Source organism: Gymnoscopelus braueri, assembly GCF_963280865.1.
Source record: "Gymnoscopelus braueri genome assembly, chromosome: 8".
NCBI classification, from domain to species: domain Eukaryota; kingdom Metazoa; phylum Chordata; class Actinopteri; order Myctophiformes; family Myctophidae; genus Gymnoscopelus; species Gymnoscopelus braueri.
Window position 1 is genome coordinate 45,683,294 of NC_137609.1, and position 22,789 is coordinate 45,706,082.

A 22,789-nucleotide genomic window follows, 5' to 3' on the forward strand; every position below is an offset into this window, starting at 1 on the left:
TGCCATATTTCCTATTAGTATGATTATTATTATTATGGGAGCCTGTTCTTCGCTAGATAATTCTAGATTCCATTTTCTTCCACAAAACTCGTAACACAAAGGTCATTGACCGCTGCGTTATGAAGGATATTGCTTTTTCGTCATTGTCATTAAGAATCATGGTCTGAGGGTCTGATTTCTTTTGTGTGTGATTCCTATTAAATTGTAGATGGACGACACAAAAGACTTCATCCATACATTACTATCACGCCTTAATGCTTTGGCCATTTCAACTCACTGCGTTGTCAGAAATTGCATTGTGCCATAAGACACCCGAGGCACCCAAACAATTAGCTGTCAGCCATTGTTTTGTATTATTCGGATGACAGTGAGGTGAACCAATATTGTAGCAATCATTCAAGAGAAATTGGGTTATCACAGTGCATTAGTCATCACTTTACCTGTCATGTCATGTTGTTGTTGGCTGCACAGCAGTATTATTCCTCTTATGTCTGTAGCGTTTCATTTAAGTCAAACCTGGCTACAAGGTTTCACGATGAACAACATTGTCCGTCGGACAAAACATCAATATAAGTTTAGCTTCCCTCTTCCCTCCAACAAATTAATATAAATGTCATAATGTACCAATGTTGTGCTGCATTAGCAACACTGCTGTGTTGACCACTCTCCAGTTGCTCTCCAAATTTACCACCAAACACCACTGGGAGCAGTTCACCTACATGTACCTTGCACTGAGAGCCGGATTATGAAAATTGTCCTTCATGGAGGGCTTTACATGTTCTAATTTGACTTGCTGATTTGAGCACTTAGGAGCACACAGGAATATGAAAAACAGAAATTGTTTGAAGCACATTATATACTCCTATTGGCTATATTAGATGACAAGGCACTGCAATTTGAGGCACTCTAATGTTGCTGTAAAACTTTTAAGTGTTTGTATTATTTTGCAACAATGGTAGCCAGTAGCCGCTGTAGTAAAGAAGAGCAGCCACTCACGAAAATGTTCTTTATGCTCTTTTATTTAGTTGGCATAGGTACAAAACACACTCGTTGTACTGTATGCTTACCTATGCTAACTGAATCAAAGTGCATGAAGAACATTTCTGTGAATACTGGTATACTCCACAAATGTAAAGGACATTTTCTAGACAGTGCAATTGGAGCCGTGCTCGCATCAATTTGTAATACAGCCTCTGTAGTAAGCCTTTTTCCTGCATTAGTACTACCAGCAATTAATTCGTGAATGTTCTAGTAATGAAAGTTCTTTAAAGTTTGCACTCTTCAGTAATTCCTGAGAAGACTTTGTTGGTTACAAAGATTGCTACGGTCCAAAAAAAATTGATATTTAAAAATTCAAGAAAAAGAAAGATGAGGAAAATAAAACATTTCAATATAACATCAGTTCTGCAGTTATTGAGTGCACACACCTGGGTTATACATTATGAGCTCATCAACTTAATGATTAGCAATTACAGAATAGGATACAAGGGTATGACTCAGATTATGTATGTACTGTGCATAATACTGTATATAGAAAGTATCACATTAGATAGAAGTCATAGAAAACAAATACTCCATGGCTCCTCATTCAAGTACAGGAGATGTAATTACTGCATAGAATAGATCCACCTACATGTATATTGAGCTTGAAGTAATAATGTTTTTTTTTTATATTATTATTATTAGTAGTAGTACTACCTGTAACACAAAGCTAGGGCTTCTCAACACACTAAATAAAATTTAAAAAATCCATATAACTTTCAACAACTTTGGAGGGAGCTTGATAATAATCAATCCATACAGTCCATCTTAAGGAAAGAACAAAAATGCCGCAGTAATCATCACATGTACAAATATGTAGACATGCATCTGTATTAAAGCTACAATCCATTAATTTCTATAGTGAATACAATGTTATTTTAACCAATCTGCATGGTACAGTATGTTAAAACAATGTACGTAACTAACACAGCTGCAGTGGCTGGTCTATCTGCTCTTCTACTGAAAATGTATGTATATCATGTGTTCAGGTTTTTTACTTAACCCATTTAGACCTGGAAAGCCAATACGTTGTTATACCTTTCAATCTGGGAAAGTGTCTGTGTCATTTTAGTTGTTACTATACAGTGTCACTGTCGGGCGGAAGTCTCGTATCTCCAAGTTTCACATTTGTATGTTTTTTCGTAAATTAAATCCCTACTGCATCATACAAGAGTCTTGCACAAAAGTAGGGGAAATAGCAGATCGCGAGGCGTTGTGTGCTTGTAAATCAGCTATTTTCACTATTTTAAATTGTTTTTAAAATGATAATAAAAAAGAAACGGTTTTGGACATACAGTACAAGGTTTCCACCCGACAGCAACGATATATAGCAACATGATTTAAAAAATGTATACTTTGAATAAGTTTGATACGTTTTTCAGAAAACGTATAGGATTTAGAAGGTGTTTTTAGAATCGGCCTCATGTCTAAATGGGTTAATTTGTTTATATGAGAGGGACAGTACATATTGATGAACAAGGCCTTCAAATACAGTACATTATTACAATGCTTGGTTGAATGCTTGATTCTGATTGGTCAATCACTGAATACAGCGGTGTGTTATTTCTGGATACTTACAGATGAGCCCTATAACAGACCGCTGTCAAATCAAAGACTCAGAGCACCTGCTGCGCTGCTTGAATTTTATGCTGTATCCAACATGACAGCCAAACAAACGCACAATGTACAGCTAAATATTGCTCTCAAGAATGTTTTTGAAAACATTTGAAGCGAGAAATACACAATGCAGTAACCAAAAACTGATTCTATTTGATCAACACTTCCTTGTTTTCTGAGGCGACAGTGTTGCGCTGGACAGACGGCCAGTGCAACACTTATGGATTACTTTCATTACCGTGAATGAAAGCAAGGAAACACTTTTTGTTGTTGTTACTTTTGGGTCAATGTATTTATTTATTTATTAATTAGCTGTGTAATAAGCGGGATAATTGTCGCCTCACCGGTAGTTGTTGAGAAATAACACCCGACAGGATGATTAAACATCGAGGCGAAGCCGAGGTGTTTACTCATCCTGAAGGGGGTAAGCGTACGGCGACGATTATCCCTTACTTATTGTACAGTACAGTTAGGAATGCAGTGTAAATATATACATTAGGAGTTAGCAAGAATGCAAATTTTCAACCTTAGTCCCTGACATTTAATATTAAAAACACAATAGCACAGAATGTAAGGCAAATACCAGGTAAAAACAAATACACAACAAGTACAGTAAGTTAATGTGCAATGTACTGTATGAATAAAACTAGACTTGTGTTTTAAGAACAGACTAAAATACAGTGGCATTTAAATAAGATAGAATACTAAAGTGGACAAGTGATACAACAGCAGAAATGTGGGCAATCATGAATCCCGACCAGGACATAAAAGTTACGAATCGCAGCTTTATCTTGATCAACTTTTTACTGGATGTTGGCCAATGGGATGAAAAGAACAGGGACAAAAAATGTCCTATTGTGCCAACAAGCTCTGTTGGCAATCCTCGCTAATGATAGCACGCCATATACTCCTGGAAATTCCGGGATGCAGCGATTTATCCATTGCAGTCCTGTCTGCACTCAACTTGGTTTTAACGCTATGCCACCATACTGTACACAGTATGTCAGCCTACGTCTCCCCTGTGCATATGGGTTCTGTAACATTATCCCCTCCCTGACACTATATTCTGCAGCGCCCCATAAACAGCACATCTACAAGGTCGTGAGCTTGTAGATCTGTAGTTTTTGGTGCTTAACACCGCGTACAAAATAAGTACAACGAGGGCTTTAATATCCTTATGGACAATCCGTTGGACATTATTGGTTTCCAGTAATAGAAATAGTGACTCGATTTCTTTTTTTTGTTCCACCCCCTCTGTCTGGGCTGGATAATGGGTTCAGCCAGACTTTTTCTGTGCTAGCCCTGTGATTAGACCAAGTGTGGAGAAATCTCTGGCTAAGCGAGACGAACATTATCTTGTCTTCTCCTGTATATATATCTGCAACATCCAAGACTGCTGCATTTTCAAGCGATGAGATACCCGGGTACTAAACTGCAATTTTGATTTTTGATTTGTGCTTCAGATATTCAATATAATTTGATTGGACTTTGAGGCCCTATAACGGCTTGCCTCTCTCAACAGTATAGTATTTTGTGCATTTCCAGTGATATTTTGAGTTGATGATACGATAAACTAAAGGCTCAGGATATATTTGTTATTTTCTTTTTCTTTTCTTTTCTTTTCTTTTCTTTTCTTTTCTTTTCTTTTCTTTTCTTTTCTTTTCTTTTCTTTTCTTTTCTTTTCTTTTCTTTTCTTTTCTTTTCTTTTTTTTCTTTTCTTTTTCTTCAGTTTGTCTCCTATCTCCTATCCTGGCTTTCAATGTGGTACACAGGCATGGCATGATAAATAACATTGTTCGAATGGCATTGTTTTTTGTTTTGTTTTTTCTTCTCCCAAAACACATTTATTTTCTTTCTTTGTTCAGAATCATCACCAGATGATGGCCTTAAAATCAAAGTTGACTTTAATGTTTTTTTTTTGTTTTTTTGTTTTTCTTTCAATCATATCCCAAATTTAGCAACAACAACACAAAAGAACATTTTATTTTGTCTCCATGTGAGCTACAGTAGCATTTCTTATTATGATAAGCCAAACCTAGTGCATCAGAATGCAAATCACAATGCTGGATAAACGGGTTCACTGTGCATATCATTTAATGATTTGACATTTATTGTCTTGCATAAGACTACATTATACCACCGATTGCATTGTCTATCTATGTACTGTAACACTGACATTTATGTTGTGTATTTTGCCCTTTTTCACTTCTCCGCAATGCGAGTGAGTCATAAGATGATTAAGAGATACTTCCTCAACACCTACGAAAACATGCCAATCTAAACGTCTATTATTACAGAGTTGCTATTTGTGCCTCATGATGTAAAGGTCTGAAATTTCACTGTAAAAAAAGAGTAGAGTCTGCACACTGGTGAAGTTGCAAAAAGTTCTGCTTGGTATTTTATTGCTCGTCAACGTTTCGGCCTGTTCGGACCTTCATCAGGACATATATTGTGTGGGTAGGTATAAAATAGTTAATGTATGTTTTATAACATCATAATTTACATCTGCAAAGTAACTAGTAACTAAAGTTTTCAAATAATTGTAGTGAAGTAAAAGTATTGGAAATTGGAAATACTCAAGTAAAGTACAAATACCTCAAAATTTTACTTAAGTACAGTACTTAAGTAAATGTACTTAGTTACTTTCCACCACTGTTAATTTACTATACACTGTAATTATATTAGATATTAAACTACAAAGCCAACATCATCATCACAACATCTTAACTAAATATGGCCTTTTAACGACTTAAACCCTATACTTTGTTGACCATGGCGTGGCTCCCCAGGGCTCTATCCTTGACCCTCTCCTTTCCCCCCTTTACACAACATTTATTTGCCGAAAAAAAATAGCCGATCTACAAGCTCAGCGAGATGGTAGATCTCACAGATATTTTCACCGAAAATACTGAATGTTTGCCTATTTCCGGCCGATTGCTCACCGATTATGACATGCCCAGAATAGGCATGCAAGTGTTCCAAGTGGTTAAGCTGGGACATTTTCATAAAATGTCCTAGGATCAGTCTGATAATGCAAAGTCCTTCATGGCCTTGCACATCTTCCACTTAACACCTTCATCACACAAAGAACTCAAGAGTAACAGGTCCGCCATGTGAAGAGACATTATTAGAGGCAAATCGCTTTTGGTCAGACTTCCTTCTCAGTAAGAGCCTCTCAGGTTGGGAACACTCATCATATGTCATTGTACTACAGTACTTACTTACTACTTATAACTCACTCAGTGCACTGGCCGCTTCAAAATGCTGGCTAAACGCAATCAGGTCTGTGCGGGCATGCAATTTGACTTATATGCGTACTAGCCAGTCGACTTCCTCCGTCTCCCTCTTTACACGTCATTGTTATCCGTTTAGCTTTGTACACTGTGCTGTGCATGGCTAAACTTGTCCGCTTAAAGTCATATTAACCGTATGCTGTTGTCTTCCCTCGTCTGCCATGCCACTTCAGTGATATTTGTGCTCACTGAAGAGTGATGTCGTTTTGTGACCTCGTTATGTTCACCATGACTGTTTTGCTCTGATTACCTGTATTTTAATGGCCTTTCCATTTTTCTCACAGACTATAGTTAAAACCTATCCAACTGAATAATAGTGACACATTAACAACAACGTCCATTGATGTGCTCAGTCCCTGTATACATACAGTAAACTTGTAAAAAAAACAACAACAACAACATAAGCAACATTCTCTTAATTTTCTCTTATATTTTCCGCTCCAAATGCACCAAACCTACATCTCATTGTCACTGTCCACAAATTGTTTGCCCATTGCAAGGAATTGTATGTTTTAAATTAGAGGAACATATACAAAAAAAAACACATGAATAGAACATTTATACTCAAATTTAGATGATTAAATGCTAAATACTATGCATTTGATGATGTGATGATTACAGTAGATTCATCAAACCAATACAGGATTGTCCTCGGTCGCCAACGGATCCTTTGACCTATCAGTCTAACCTGCGTATGACTCTCAGCCGTCCTCTTTCGTCTCCTCTTATTTCCTTACACCCCCTGGCCCCCCTTAGCTCTACTCCCAGTGGAGCAACAATCCAATGCTTGCCGCCTCGCTCTGGCTTTCAAGCCATGCATTTGATCCCTGTGTAGATTGCTTTCCCCTCAGATAAGTTACCTCGCTGACATGTAGATACGGGGCGAAATGCGCCTCCTGCCACAGAGACACTGGAAACATTTTAGAAGATCCGGTGGTTCATTTTGTCAGGGTGGAATTCGTCCTGTCGCTAATGTTATCTACACTTCTATCGTCCCTATCTACGACGCTTGCTTGCTCCTACCCTCCCCTTTCTTTGACCCTCATTCATAAATATGTATCCATACATATAACGTATCTCTGGTGCACCACGCACGCACGCACGCACACACACAAACAAACACAGTGTACACTCTATATACACATACCGTTTCCTATCAATTTCTTCTTCCAAATCGTGCCCTCAATCTTAGCGCCTGCTTTAAATGACATCAGCAGGCAATGCGAGTGTACGTTAAGCTATTATCTGTCTGGAGGATCTGATAAATGCCAGTGATAATGGGGCAGCTTCTCAAAGTGAATGGGCCTGCACCTCTCTCCACTCAGATAGTCGCCTGGGGAATTGTGGTGCGGAAATGTTTGAAAGTTATCCTCCCGTAACCTCACTTAGCAAGGCTCACCTTCCCCCACTAATTGAAATGAAACTCTGTTCTAATTACGGGGCTAAAACGTTTTGAAATTATTCCCGCTGAAAGCATCCGTCTCTCAGCGCCCATTTCATAATTGCCACGCTGATGAAGTCAATTTACATTGATTGACACTGCGCTTTCTCTCACTCACATCTCTTAAAGTAATACTAGGTAACGTTTTCAACAAAACTAAAGTTAAATTGTATATCTTTTGTCAGTGGCAAAAGTTTCACAACACCCACTCCATGAATTTCATGACGTCGTGGCCGACGTCCCCAGGAACTACCGCAACGGTTTCCTGTTTGGCCAGGAACTACCGCGGTAATAACTAAAAGGAACCTCACGCTGATGTTAAGAGAATGTAGGATTGGAAGATCGAAAAAGAACAGAAAAAGAAAGCACAGCTCATGGTAACTAATGCTCCACTGGCTAAGAGAAACGATCCGTAGATAGTATAAAACAATTAAAAGATCGATTTTTGAAATGCTTCCGGCTTCCGGTGAAAACGAATGGAATTCTGGGTAATCGAGGATTACGGAAATTGTATGCAGTGACGGTAGTGACCAGCAGAGGTTGCTAAAAATCGTTATTTGGGATTCTGCATTGTACAACTTTAACATTGCAGAGCCGGATTTAGATTAAACCCGTTGCGAAATATTGTTTTCTGACATTGATTACCATTGAGGTTGGAGAATTAACTAAATTACACTGATTGTCACAAGGTGTCTTTAAAGCAGTGAACAGAACAGGCAAAAGAAGAATAACTCCTTAAAAAAATCCATTAAGACCATTAATCAGTAGTTCTCAAACTGTTTCGTAATTCAAAAAGATTCAACATTTTTCAAACACTTTCAAGATTTTTCTAAAAATGTTCAAAAATAGCAGATCTACAAGCTCGCAGCTGTGAGCTTGTAGATCTGCTAGTTTTGAATAGCCAACGCTAAAATCTAAAATGACACCGATGCTTTCCCGTTTTTAATGGTTTAAGAAATAAGCTTCTCCCATTACAATTTTCCAGAAATTATGTCTTTAGTCTCCTATACTGTACCTGTATTGGAAATCGTTACTGGTGTCATAGATTCACCCAGAAGGAAGGCTGTATAATTTACAGAGGACACCATGTTATCTAATGAGCAACTGTACCTTTAGTTTTTTCTTTCTATTTGTTATATTGTTTTCATTTACAGTTCTGTTCATTCATTTCCCTCGTCTCTGTACCAATTTAAAGTCACAACAAGGATACGCTTTTTGGAAATATTATTTTTATGTGAAAATAGCAGATCTACAAGTTGCGATGTGTTGTGTTGCTTGTAATTTAGCTATAAAATAGCTATTTTAGCTATTCGACATACTGTACAACAAAGTAGATAGGGTGGTTAATCTCAAATTAATGCATTATGAGAGTAGAAAGCTCATGGTTGTTATTGTTGCACCAAAAAATTGGCTGTGCATTTATTTATACATGAAATAAAATAAACGAATAAAACAGATACTCGGAAATAGGAATCGGATTCTGACACACCCGAGTGTTTTATGTTTTTTTTGTGCGATTAATTCGCCCCAAAAGTATATATTTTCAAACTGTTGTTTTTGTCATGAGTACATCCACACAGAACGTAAATATTACGCGTCAATAAAGCAATGCAAGGTTTTACATTGTGCACAAACTGGTTCAAACTGTATGAATGAGGCATCTGAATAGTTTTAATGCGAAATACTTGCCAATGATTTTCGTTTTGTTTCTTCGCCACGCCCCTGGTGTGTAAAAGACCGCTTTCAATCTGGGGTCCTGGTTTTTGGCATGTCATTACAGGTGAACATTTTGGATTTAACAATAGAAACAAGCGCACAACGCGTCGATTCGTGCAGATTCAACATCGAGCGAAGCTCATGTTAACTCAAAGGCAGAGGCATGGTGCCTGTAGCCACTTGGAAGGTAGAATTTGCAGAACTACAAGCAGTGGTGGAAAAAGTACTCAGATATTCTACTTAAGTAAAAGTATCAATACTGCAATGTAGAAATACTCCGTTACAAGTAAAAGTCTGGAATAAAAAATGTACTTGAGTAAAAATACAAAAGTATTGGTATCATAATGTACTTAGAGTATCAAAAGTAAAAGTACTAAAATGTTTGAAAATAGCAGATCTACAAGCTCCCAACGCGTCGCGATGCGACGCGTTGGGAGCTTGTAGATCGTCTATTTTCAAATAGCCTAGGTATAAAATAGGGCTAAAGTGGTTAATGTATGTCTTATACTGTAATCATTTATATCTAAAAAGTAACTAGTAACTAAAGTTTTCAAATAATTGTAGTGGAGTAAAAGTGCAATATTTGCCTCTGAGATGTAGTGGAGTAAAAGTAAAAGTACTGAAAACTGGAAATATTCCAGTAAAGTAAAAATACCTCAAAATTGTACTTAAGTACAGTACTTGAGTAAATGTACTTAGTTACTTTACACCACTAACTACAAGTACCTCTCCTATAGCATCAAATCCATGCAGAGACGTTTCTGCCATGCTCACTTTACACCCCCCCCCCTCTCACCTTTCCTGCTGTCAATAAAAGGACCGAAAAAGCGATACAAACGGGGGTGGACCGCCAGCTCTCATAAATAAATAAAAGGTGTGAAATATTTATGGCGATCCCTTATGTGACTGATTCAGACATCTTCCCTCTCTGTGTCTGTCTCTCTCTCTCTCTCTCTCTCCCCCCTCTCTCTCTCTCTCTCTCTCTCTCTCTCTCTCTCTCTCTCTCTCTCTCTGATTCCTGAAGGTCACTATCTTGGTGGATGGGATCCTGACCACTACAGGCTACACTCAGGAGGATTACACCATGTTGGGCTCCGATGACCTCTTCTACATTGGGGGCAGCCTCAGCACAGCTGACCTCCCAGGCTCCCCGGTCAGCAACAACTTCATGGGTTGTTTGAAAGACGTGAGTATACTGCTACTAATAACGATAGCAACGACATGTTAACAGGTTATGGTTATGTTACACAGATTGTTGTCCTATGGTTCTGTTGTGTGGAGGAGAAAAGCTCTGCCAACCCACTGTATGTAAAGAATGCGCCAAAATGCGCCGTTTTACTTTACCCACAAAATGATATGTATTTGGCCGTGGACCCCCATCTCAAAATATTTTGCTCCAGGGACTGCCAGAAGCAAAGATTTGAGTTAAAAATGTATATATACATGTATATTCAAATATTTGTACACATTTTCACGATTTTTCAAAAATAGCAGATCTACAAGCTCGTAGCGCGGCACTCGGTGCCGCACTACGAGCTTGTAGATCTGCTATTTATAGTCAAAGAAATCTTAAAATGACACAGATGCGTTCCCGGTCTCAATGGATTAAACTGGCCGAGATTCTCCAGCGCTGTGACGAGAGAGCAAGCACTCGACGCATAGAACACATTGAAATGTTCACGTCCTCCTCACAAAAGAGCAATGGAATTCAGGTTAAAGTCGGAGAAGTTGCCCTTTACCATTTTAATGGGTTGAAAACAGATAAACACAGATGTGAGGAGGCCGCAATCGAAAAACAACGGTGGCCATTACTGAAAAATTGAATACGAATTGATAGATTAACCACTTACTTTAAACCCAATTTTATACTTTGTCGTATGATGGTGTCGTATGACGGCGAAAATAGCACATCTACAAGCTGGCTTGTAAGATGTGCTATTTTTCTTAACCCATTCAATCCGGGAACGCATCTCTGTTATTTTAGATTTCTTTGGCTATTCAAAAATAGCAGATATACAAGTGCCACGCTATGAGCTTGTAGATCTATTATTATTTTTTTATTGTGTATTTTTTTGCAAATTTTTAAATATATCTCTGCTGTCTGGTAGGAACCAGCTAACTCCAAAATGTTCACTTTTCAGGAAATGACAAAAACAAAACAAAAAGTGGAGTTAGGAGGTTTTGTTCATCATTGATAAGAACAGCTGAATGGACCTCCAAGCTCACAATGAGGTTGGAGGTCAAACGGGGGTGGAGCCTGGCGTCTGCAAAACCAGCTAACTCCACCCCCCTTTGGTGGACTTAGCTGGTTTAGCAGAAAGTTTGAGGATCCAATGGAGTTAGCTGGTTTTGTCAGAAGCGCTTTTTAATGCTTTCCATTGTTCAATATTTGTTTTATCAACACACAGACGTAAAGGGTGTTCAATGGCCCTGATTTATGGAAAAAAAATGCAAAAGCATCAAAATGGAGTTACAGAAGCTGGTTTCTGCCGGAGAGCAACGATATATTTTTTAAAGCTAACATTTGAAAATAATTTGTTCCAGGGACCCCCCAGAAGCAAAGATTTGAGTTACAAATGTTCGATGTAAAAATATATATATTCAAATATTTGCACACATTTTCAAGATTTTTCAAAAATGGCAGATCTACAAGCTCATAGCGCGGCACTCGCTAGCCTTTCAATATTTTCGCCTATATTGACCTACGCTCAGAATGGGTTGAGAATGGATAATGAGTGGGAGCAGATGCTTTCACAGCAGCAGAGTCCATGCTCAGTGCAGCCGCCAGATAAGCAGGATAAAAGCCGGACTGTGAACACAGTCTGTGTGCGAGCACTCAGTCCTTGACCTCAGCAGAGGACTGGAAACACGATCTGCTCTTCCTTACTGTAGGAAGCACGCTCAGCCCCTTCCTAGAAGCAGAGCATGTACAGTACTGCATGTAGGAAATCACCCCCTTGTATCGGTATTGATTCTTTACAGTGCGTGAAGGAGAGGAACGTGTTCTGTATAGCTGTCAGGCTGCAGCACAGTGCGTACAGCACACTGCACAGGGAGAAGCAACATATGAGTTTCTGCTAGAAACCAAACCAAAACTATTGTGTATCGTCCTTGAATCTTGAATCCCCCATCATCACTTCACAACTGTTAAACAATATCACTACACAGCCGATCCTAATGGCGTGACTCTGCAGAAGGCTAGACGTCTGGTGTGTGTGTGTGTGTGTGTGTGTGTGTGTGTGTGTGTGTGTGTGTGTGTGTGTGTGTGTGTGTGTGTGTGTGTGTGTGTGTGTGTGTGTGTGTGTGTGTGTGTGTGTGTGTGTGTGTGTGTGTGTGTACACAGTAAACAAGTGAAATTGGAAGTGATGAAAACAAAAACATAAAGAGCAGACACATTTGGAATTGAAACACCTCAATATATATGTTCTGTTTACTCCAGAGCTGGAGAGATGTGGAGACCCCTGAACAAACACTCTATAGCAATTATTACTACAGAATATAAAGCTTTAACTTTATAACAAAAACCCTTTTTGCTTTAACCACAAATATCACTTATAGCTCCTTTTAAATATTTCCAAAAATGTATCATTGTTATCGGGCAGAGACCTCGTTTTTGTGGTAAAATGATGTCCTACTTTGTCATACCAGAGTGACGCACAAAAGTAGTGAAACTAGCAGATATACAAGCTCACAATGTGACGCTACAAGCTCATGAGCTTGTAGATCTGCTATTTTCAATATTTTACTTAAAATATATAATCATTATAATAAATAATGAAAAAGGAACAGTTTTGGACATACATGGTTTCCACCCGACAGCGACGATATACATATAGAAACGTGTGGAGATACTTCTTCGACCTACTGGCAGCATGCACAAGCAATTTGCAGCTGAGTGGTCCAGTGGTTTGCAGCAAACCGGACAGATAAACAGAACCAGACAGGGGCAAAAAATACATATTCTCCCCTCTTTCCTTTGACCTGGCTATATAGATAATAAGTAATAAACAACATGCTGTAGATAAGTACAGTAAGACTAACAAAGCATTTAAAAAAGTAAATAAATAAAAGAAACAGCTCCAGAGGTGCAATGTGTAATTAATTAACCAATTAAGACCAGGAACGCATCTGTGTAATTTTTAGATTTGAGTTTTTAAAAAAAGCATTATTTTACACTTTGGCTATTCTAAAATAGCAGATATACAAGCTCGTAGCGCAGCACCGAGTGCCGCGCTACGAGCTTGTAGATCTGCTATTTTGAAAATGTGTGCAAATCTGTGAATATTATTTTAAAGCAAAAATTCTTTAACTCAAATCTTTGCTTCTGGGGGGTCCCGGGAACCAAATATTTTGAGATGGGGGGCTAAATACATATCATTTGTATATATAGCAACAAACGTTTTTTTTTTTTTTTTTTTTTACTTTTGGGATTTAGAAGACATTTGTAGAATGGGCTTCAGGTCTTAATGGGTTAATGCTGCAGCATGGAGGGGGTTGCAGTGTGGTCAAGATAAGTATATGAAGTAGAACACGAAAGTAAGTAGTCGTGGGATTTGGGAACCAACAGCCCATAGGTCAGGAGCCTATCTCCTGAGCGTGAGGCAGCTTGACATACAAGTACTCCCCCTGGACATGATGACGCTAGTATGTCACAGGGACTTACCCCCCATCTAACCCTTGATGCTGAAGCAGGGAGGCATTGGGTCCCATATGGTCTTTGGTATGACTCGGCCAGGGCTTGAACGAGTGTATATACACATGGTTTTAAAGGGGTTACCTGCACGCCTTAAGTCGATTAGCCCCATTGTTAACTTCAAGAGCTGACAGGATAGCAGCTGATGGACTTAACCATGAATTTGTTTACTTGTAACAGGTTTGTTTACAGACAGTTGTTCTTTGCTATTTTACTTGTCTAGTACATTTTTATGAATGTATTTAGTATTGATTATATTTTTACTCTGCTATAATCATAATCAATCAATCAATCAATCAATCAATCAATCAATCAATCAATCAATCAATCAATCAATCAATCAATCAATCAATCATTCAATCAATCAAATATATATAGAGCACAAGTTGTATATGCCAGTATATAGAACATGCACTACTAAATATGTGCACAACAAGTAGAACAAGTAGTATACAGTACCAGTTAGGTAGAGGACTGAAATAGGTTACTTCTGCTTAATGTGAGGAAACTCCCCCAAATAAGTTTAGCAAATGTATTATATATTCAATATAGTGACTTATAGTACAGTGACTAAGGTCCTTTCCTGTAGAGTCATATATTTATCTATTGTGGCCTAGAATTGAAATCCGCCAGAGGCCTCCTCCTGTGTCTCCCACACAGTGCCTCCCTCTCAGCTTCCTGAATGTAAAAACTAAATCACTAAACAACAAAACTATAACAGTGAGTCAACTGTCCACATAGGTAACGTCGTGGTTTTCTGATGCCTGGAAACCCAAGCTCAGTGCCTAGTGACCACCATCTACATTGCATAGGCTTGTAAAGCCTTTAATGCCAGGTTGCATTGCATAGCTGTGGCCATTTGAATTAGGCTTGTTTTTGCCGTAAAGTCAGAGGAACGGAGGTATAGCGATTTCCCCACAGGAAGTAAACAAGCATGCGCCTTGGCAGAAGTTGACCAGACATCTCGTCGTTGGCAGGCAAAGAGTTAATATGAAGGTGTCCCGCAAGATCGCAACATGTCCCATTGTGACATATTGTTGCTTGTAGATCGGCTATTTTCAGTGCGGGACACCGGCGCACGACCAAGTATAAATCAGGCTTAATTCATGTGTGAGGGGACGTTGACAGGTTGAGCGTGTGTCTCTTCTAGTCCATGTTATTTAAAACAATTCTTAGACTAGTATTGCCAGAGGGGAAAGTAGGACAGTGTTCTCTTGTCTTTTCTGCAACAGTGAAAAGAATGAGGATCTGGTTTTACCGTGCCAGTAGCAGAAGAGCTGGTGAGACACACGTCTCTGACTTGGCTTCAATTTGTAGTGATGGCTGTTATAAACTCGGCATTGCTTCAGTTGCAATGAATCTGTCAGGGTGTTCAAAAATATGTTTTTGTATTACTTTGTTCGCCTGTGATCGTCGGAAATTCAAAGGCACTACAGTAGTTAGTGACCTGAATGGCAAGCGTTTATATGCCAGCTAAAAAGCGAACGTGATCAGAGAGGAAGAAAATTAGATGAGTGATGGTGCTAAAATACAGTAAATTGGCAGATTATTATTGTTTTAGTTTAGTTTAGTTTAGTTTAGTTTAGTTTAGTTTAGTTTAGTTTGGTCAATTGTGTACATTTCACAGGTAATACAAAAAACGAATTGAGAAAATGTGTATTGTTCAGCACACAGGCTTGGGAGGAGGCTGATCACCACCAAATTACTATTTACGTACAGATTTAAAGGGCAGCCATAGCTGAGTATAGGTAGAAAGGCCATGGGGGAATCAGAAGGTTCGACCCCCGGCCCGCCCAGTCGAAGCGTTGTAGTGTCCCCGAGCAAGGCACTTGACCCCTAACAGATCCCCGCCCCATGTGCTCATCATAGCCATCTGAGCAGCCATCAGCTGGCTGAAGCTGTAAAAGCAGAAAACACTCCCTTACCTTTCTTAACACATTCACTGCCAGGTACTATGCATCCGCTTTTTTTTAGCTGCTGCCAGGGTTTTTTCGATTTTTCGAACCTTTTTAAGTAGTCACAGAATATTTCCTGTATGATCGATCGGTTGCGAATCACGGAGGGTTTCACTGTGCTTCCGTTTGGTTGTTATACGCCGTTGAAAATGGCATGTCTCGCCAAAAATACATAGTAAAACATAGCCGAGATACAGAATATTTTCCAAATACTTTAACCAGGAAGTGAATGGAGCAGTAAATCTTTGGATCACGTTATCTCCTGATTCTGTGTTCTGTTTTTTTTTTTTTTTACATATAATTACATGATTGGCAGTGAACAGTTGGATTTGAATTAATGTAGATCTACGTGATTGGCAGGGAATGTGTTGTTAAATATGTAGAAATATGAATGTGTTAATTTATACTCCAGATTTGCACATTGCATTTAGGCGAGGTGTTAAAAGCATTGTACCATCTAATACAGGTGCGGTTATGTCGTGAGCACCAATAAAGGAAAAGACAAATAACCACACTCTCTGCTACAGATGATTTATTCATGTCACCAGCGTTTTGGCCAAAACCTGTCCTTTGTCAAGGTGTTTTGATGGAAAGCACAGAAAACGTTGGTGAGGTGAATAAATCATCTCTATGGAGCCAAGAGAGTGGTTATTCATCTTTTTCTTTATTACAGTATGTGGCACCCAGCGTAAATCCTCTCTGGGTTGATAAATCCCCGCGTTGGATGCTTTTCATATGATGTTGTCAGATAAAATAGATTTCCTGTTTGAATGCTGGCAAATGTTGAATGGGAAGTGCCTCCCAGTGGTGATCAGTTTTCTGTGAAACCTGCATGAAGCAACAACGTAATAAATGTAAAGACAGACATTTTGCGTGGGATTTGTGGCCCCCGTGACAAACATAGTACTCTGGACCTCCAGTGCTTAATTAAAAAACAAAAATACTTTACACGTCTGGGAGCACCTAGCATCTTCCTACATTGTTGCCCTGGAGAATTATAGTGAAAACATCCCACATTACAAAAGCACAATACACAACAATGGGGAAAAAAGTGGCAACGCGACAGTTGTAACCTTTTTGTTTTGTAGTCGTTGAGTGAAAAGTACAGAGGGGACACTTTGCTGTTTAAAATGTCAATTCTGTCGAGGAGCACTTGTCACAGGGGTCATGCGACAAAGTATGAATTACCCTTAAAAATTGTGCTGGCAAATTTATACAAGATTCACCTGTGAGAGCGCGGGGCATCTCATTGAGCAAAGCTCTCACATGACTGACATAAAAGCATGTCAAAACCAGAGCTTAATCCCTTTTCCCTTTTTATTTGAGTGGAAATCCCATTAAAATAGGTGTCAGTGCACGTGTAACAGAATTGAGATGCCAAGCGTAAAAAAAAAGATGCATGAACATAACACCATGCTGGAATTAATGAGCTCACGACGTGCTTCATATCCCCTGCTCCCCTAACCCCTTCCCTCTACCTCCTGTCCTGTCTTTCCCCATTCACTCTGCTAACTAAGTGTTAACCACTTCCACTCTGGCGTTGAAGGCCACATTTTTCAAAATTCTTCAAAGAATTAAAAGAAACGTAAAGATATCGCAAAAATAACTACAATCAACGTGCTGTGAGCTTGTAGATCGGCTATTCGTCGTACAACAAAGTATATACTGTAGGGCTTAAGGCAGCGGTGTGTTCTACCGTGTTACGCTGTATACGTAGTATGCCGTCCAATATGTTTTTATTTTATCGTATACCCTCCACTAACCATTTTATTCGGTGAGCGTATATACGCGTGCATGTCGGGAGTGTGGGAGGGAATAATGTATGCCCTCCGAAAAAAACAAGAACACACCACTGGCCTTAAGGGGTAGTGCAAACAAATATTGCAATGGCACCAAATGATGTTACAGTACTTCAATTAGGGCTGCAACTATTGATAACTTTTTGGAATAATCAAGGAGCATGTTTTTATAATACTGTATATCCAATCCAATCTAATCCACTTTATTTATATAGCACATTTTTACAACTTACAACACATTTTACAACGTTACCAAAGTGCTGTACAGAAAATCTAAAGCCAAATACAATGGGAAACACAGAAACAAAGCAAAACACAGAAGCAAAACATACAACAAAAAGAAGCAAAATAAACAACAGGAAGAAACACATCACTGAAAAATACAAGACGCAGCCACGTCAGCAGACAGTGAAACAAAACATAGACCACAGAAACACTCAAACAGGGTCAAACGCCAAGGCATAAAGGTGGGACTTAAGGCGAGATTTAAAAGTATCGATGGTGGGGGCCAGTTTGATATGGGAGGGGAGCGCATTCCATAAAATGGGGGCTGCTACTATGGGGGCTGTAATGTATGTTACAGTAGGTTCGAGAAACCAGTAAGATCGGGGGAAAAGTGCTCGTTTTTAGGCGCAAGTCGGCCTGGCGGGGCTTACGCGGCCACGAAACACACAAACTCCTCCTTCCCACGGACGCGGTCGGAAAACAAGGCCATTAAGGCACCCTTAATGTTAGTTGTATATTCAATGGCTTACGATCCATGTACTCTGTATTATTGGGTACTTGTATTGTTTGTCATCCACTGTAGGAATTTATAATTATTGTAATTATTGCTTATGTTTGTTAAAAGGCTATCAGCTAAATGTCGAAAATGTAAATGCACTGAAATAATGCATTTGCAATTGTGTTTTCTTTTAATACCGCTGTTTTCCAGTCCTCCCGTGGGATCTTTGTGATGTAGCACTGTTTGTTTGCTTTGCGCTAAAGTTGTTTGGTGTATTTTCAGCTAGTTATGTTCACACCCTGGGGTTTGGAGCGGCCTGTCAGTCAGTCTCTTGTCGCCAAATGCGAGTGGTGTGAAAATGAAAAACGCTCAGTTCTGCCTGCCTGCTGCTTCTATCTGAATGCGAGGCCACAGCGTGCATGTGACTTGCATGTTCCTTTACAGAGCATGGGGACGGCGGGCATCTCATTTTATCTTATCAATAGCTTCAGCTTGGTCGACTCCGCTCGCTGCATGACAATGAAGTGAATCCATGTGAATCATTTCAATTTCGGCCGCGAATTCAAGCTTGATTAAAACCGGGAAATGCCTTGTAAATAACACTGTCGTATCGGTTTCGACGTTTAAAAAACGTTTTTTTAATCCGCGGTAAGTCTCTCTCTCTCCGGGAGTCGTCTCAGTGTGAAGTCTCTCTTTGTCCTTTTTTTCAAGGTGGTCTACAAGAATAATGAGTTCAGGCTGGAGTTGTCGCATCTGGCCGCCACGCAGGACCCGAGGGTCAGCAGCCACGGCGATCTGATCTTCCACTGCGAAGACGTGGAGGCCCTGGAGCCGGTGACCTTTGACACGCCGTCCGCCCACCTGACGCTGCCCCGGTGGAACGTCAAGAGAACGGGCTCCATATCCTTCGACTTCCGCACCAGCGAGCCCAGCGGCCTGCTATTATTCAGCCAGGGCCGACTGGAGGGCCCGCAGCTCGTCGACAGGAAGCCCCGGGCGGACTACTTTGCTCTGGAGCTGATGGATGGGTTCCTGTACTTGCTCGTGGACATGGGCTCCGGCGGCTTCAAGATGAAAGCCAGCAACAAGAGGCTGAACGACGGCGAGTGGTGCCACGTGGACTTCCAGAGGGAGGGACGCAAGGGTAAGAGCCTCGTGTGTTCTCCAAAAAAATGCACGGTGCAGAGTTACAACTGTAAACCAATAGGCTCTGTGCACAGCAGCCATATTGGAAATAAACTGGGCCTCTTTTCTTACTTCCTTCACAGGTGTTACCAATGATAACTAATGAAGGCTCTGTTCCATTCTGGTCAAACAGAGTCAGGGTGCTGATATTGTGCATGTTGGCTCACTGGAAACACTAATTTTGGGGGTTCCAAAATGGCCCCTTACGGGTGTGTAGCTCTGAGAGTGTACAAATGGAACCAAATGGACCCGTAAGGGTTCATTTGGTTCCATTTGCGATAGAATGAAATAAAAAAGTTTGAGAACCACTGTGCTACACAAAATAGAACAGAGCCTTCATTTGTATCATTGGTAACACCTGTGAAGGAAGTAAGGAAGAGGCCCAATTTCCTTCCAATATGGCTGCTGTGCATAGAGCCTATTGAGATTTTTACCACTTGAACCCTAGCATCCCTATTCTGGGCATACTAGGCTAACATTCAGCAACAATTTATGAATATTTGGCTAAATTGACTAACATTTGGCAAACATTCTGCAAAAATAGAAGATCTACAAGTTCACAACACATTGCATTGCATTGTGAGCTTGTAGATTGGTTATTTTTGCTGTGTGATGTTCAATGGAGTATATAGGGTTTAAGTGGTTAACCATATCAAGCCATGTTTATTTTCCTCTCAAACAAAAAAATAAATGTTCTACTGAAAATGTGAAAATTAAAGATATATAATAATTCCAAGCAGAACCTCCCATGGTAATTTACTGGAAAGTGCCCCGGAATTAATCCGAAAGTTTGTGACCCTTTTCAGCCGTTATTAAAACACCTTCCACCCTCTTCTACCTTTTTCCGACCCTGTAGCCTGTCCTGCTGTGACTCTGTATTACATCATCATTCTAGCTCAGTGGTTTTATGTGCCCAAGGCACACCAAAGGGCAAGTCAAAATCTCTCTGCACACCTTGTATTCATGTCAAAATAGCCTCTATAACACATGTTATCTCTCGTATCACTCTGTAAACGTTTATTTTTATTTACTAATGGCAAATAAAAGTTGATAAATGTATTTGAAACTTGCAAAATTACTTCAAGGAAGTAACAAAACAAATTTCTACCGGACAGGTCATAAATGTAAATATAAGTGTGTGCGCGTGTGCGTGTGCGTGTGTCTGCGTGCATGTGCGTGCGTGCATGCGAGAAGAGAGAGACCAAGCTAAGAATAGAGATTGCACTGACAATGACAACTATGTGTGAACAGCGGTACCTTGGGTTTGTTTTGATGAAAAGTACTAAGAAGAAAGAAATAGGGAATAGAATTTGTATTGGGAAATGAATACGCACAAGTTTTACAGTATATAGTGCAATCAGACTAACAGACAGACAGACAGAGAAGGCTGAAACAAAGATACGAAAAGGTAAGGGTGGAGAAGTACAGATTAAGTAGTAACACCAGTAAAATAGGATAACAATAAAATAACATAAAATAGTAACATAAAAGGCAGTATAATATGACTTAACATCCGATATGGCCCTCTGCGCGATATGGCCCTCTGCGCTGATGGCCTATATACTGTAGGCCATCATGTAGGTGGAAATAGAGGCGTAGGTAGGTATTGTGTGCATTCTATCACCAATAAAAACGGCATATAAATACACTTTAAATACTATATTGTTGTCACAAAATCACAAAGGCACACTTGGACTTGTTTCAGGCACAACAGTGTGCCTCTGCACACTGTTTGGGAAGCACTGTAGGTTTAATTCCGCGGATATGTTCTCTTGTAATTTTGGTGTTGTAGTAATTATTATTGTGGTGAGAGAGCTACTTACAAATACAATGAAGGCATTTAGCAGATGCTTTTAGCCAGAGCGACTTAGGAAGTGTACCGTAATCAACCAACAACAGGGAAACGGCTGAATAAATAGTTTGCTAAAAATAAAGTAAGTGCTACAATTATCTAACAGTAGACATCAAACCTAGCATCTATCCAAATAACATACTATAACATACAGTATAACATACTGTACTTGGCATCTAAGCATAAGCAAACAGCACACATCTATCTAAATAACATACATGGTACATCTGTGAACAAGTAAACAAACACATAGCATAACATGCATAACACAGCTAGCTTTCATCTAAATAGAAGAAATAAAGGACTCGTGGGAGATGAGTTGGAGTGTTGAGTTGTCAGACTGTGGCAACTCACACAAGTTGCAAGTTGCACTGGAAAACAACATCTGCTAAACACCTAAAAATATGAACGCAACAAGGGAAAGCCTTCTGTTTTGCACGTTGTTTGAAGCCTACTGTTTCTTTGTGTCCCCTTGTCCCTCTGGTCCTATACTGAATGCTGGAGTAGAGCGCGCTCTGAGCTGTGAAATCGCAATCATTGTGCCAGCTCATTGGCTTGTTCTTGCGTTGTCTTCAGTCGCCTTGACACATGCATGCGTATCCCAGTTTTAATTACAGAATTATTTTTAGTCACCGTAATCTTATGGATGACATTTTGAAAATTGTCTTAACCTATTACACAAGTGGCCAATTACGGAAGACACCCACTTCATGTGGGGGGGGAAACTGTCGCAAAGATCCGGGAAGATTTACTTTAACGATTTAGTTTCAGTTTCCAGTCTCTGTTCCGTTCATAAGGTCATGGTCTGATGGTTGCTAGGCAGTGGCTCTCTCTCCCGGAAAAAACAAAACAACGCAGAGGCAAGCGTCTCCTGCATCCTCAAATCTCACCCTTTGTTAACACAGTCTCCCTTGAATACTTAATACAGCCCACACAGCCACCTGTCCTCGTTTACTCTCACAATAAAGCCATACATTTACAGTGTGAGATCAGATTGACTCATATATAACGCTAACTCACCACCTTGCCCCGTCAGGCTTCATCTCCGTAAACGGCCACAGCAGCCCCTTCACTGCCAACGAAGGCAGCGAGATCCTAGACCTGGACGGGGACATGTACCTGGGCGGTCTGCCCGAGGAGAACCCGGGCCTGGCGTTGCCCCCGGAGGTGTGGTCGGCCACGCTCAACCTGGGCTACGTGGGCTGCGTGAGGGACCTCTTCATCGACGGGCAGAGCCGCAACCTGTGGAAGCTGGCCGAGGTCCAGAGCGCCGCGGGCGTGAGCAGCTTCTGCACCCGGGAGACCCACGTCCGCTGTTCCAGGGACACGTGCGCCAACGGCGGGCAGTGCAGGGAGGGCTGGAACAGGCACATCTGCGACTGCGCCGGCACCGGCTTCCTGGGGCCCGGCTGTGAAAATGGTAAGAGGTTGCCGAGGCGGTGTCGACTAAAGCAGTGGTTTCGCAAACATTTT

At 40.2% G+C, this 22,789-nt stretch overlaps 1 protein-coding gene across 1 annotated transcript in view; it reads left to right on the forward strand.

Annotated features, from left to right (window-relative positions):
- Window positions 1–22,789, forward strand: part of nrxn2a (neurexin 2a) — a gene marked incomplete at both ends in the record, with an annotated part of 222,109 nt that overhangs the window by 49,348 nt on the left and 149,972 nt on the right. Inside the window, 3 exons of the mRNA XM_080434625.1 lie at window positions 10,133–10,294; window positions 18,991–19,423; window positions 22,353–22,736. Coding sequence (XP_080290751.1) covers window positions 10,133–10,294; window positions 18,991–19,423; window positions 22,353–22,736 — 979 coding nt within the window. The remainder of the gene's footprint in view (window positions 1–10,132; window positions 10,295–18,990; window positions 19,424–22,352; window positions 22,737–22,789) is intronic.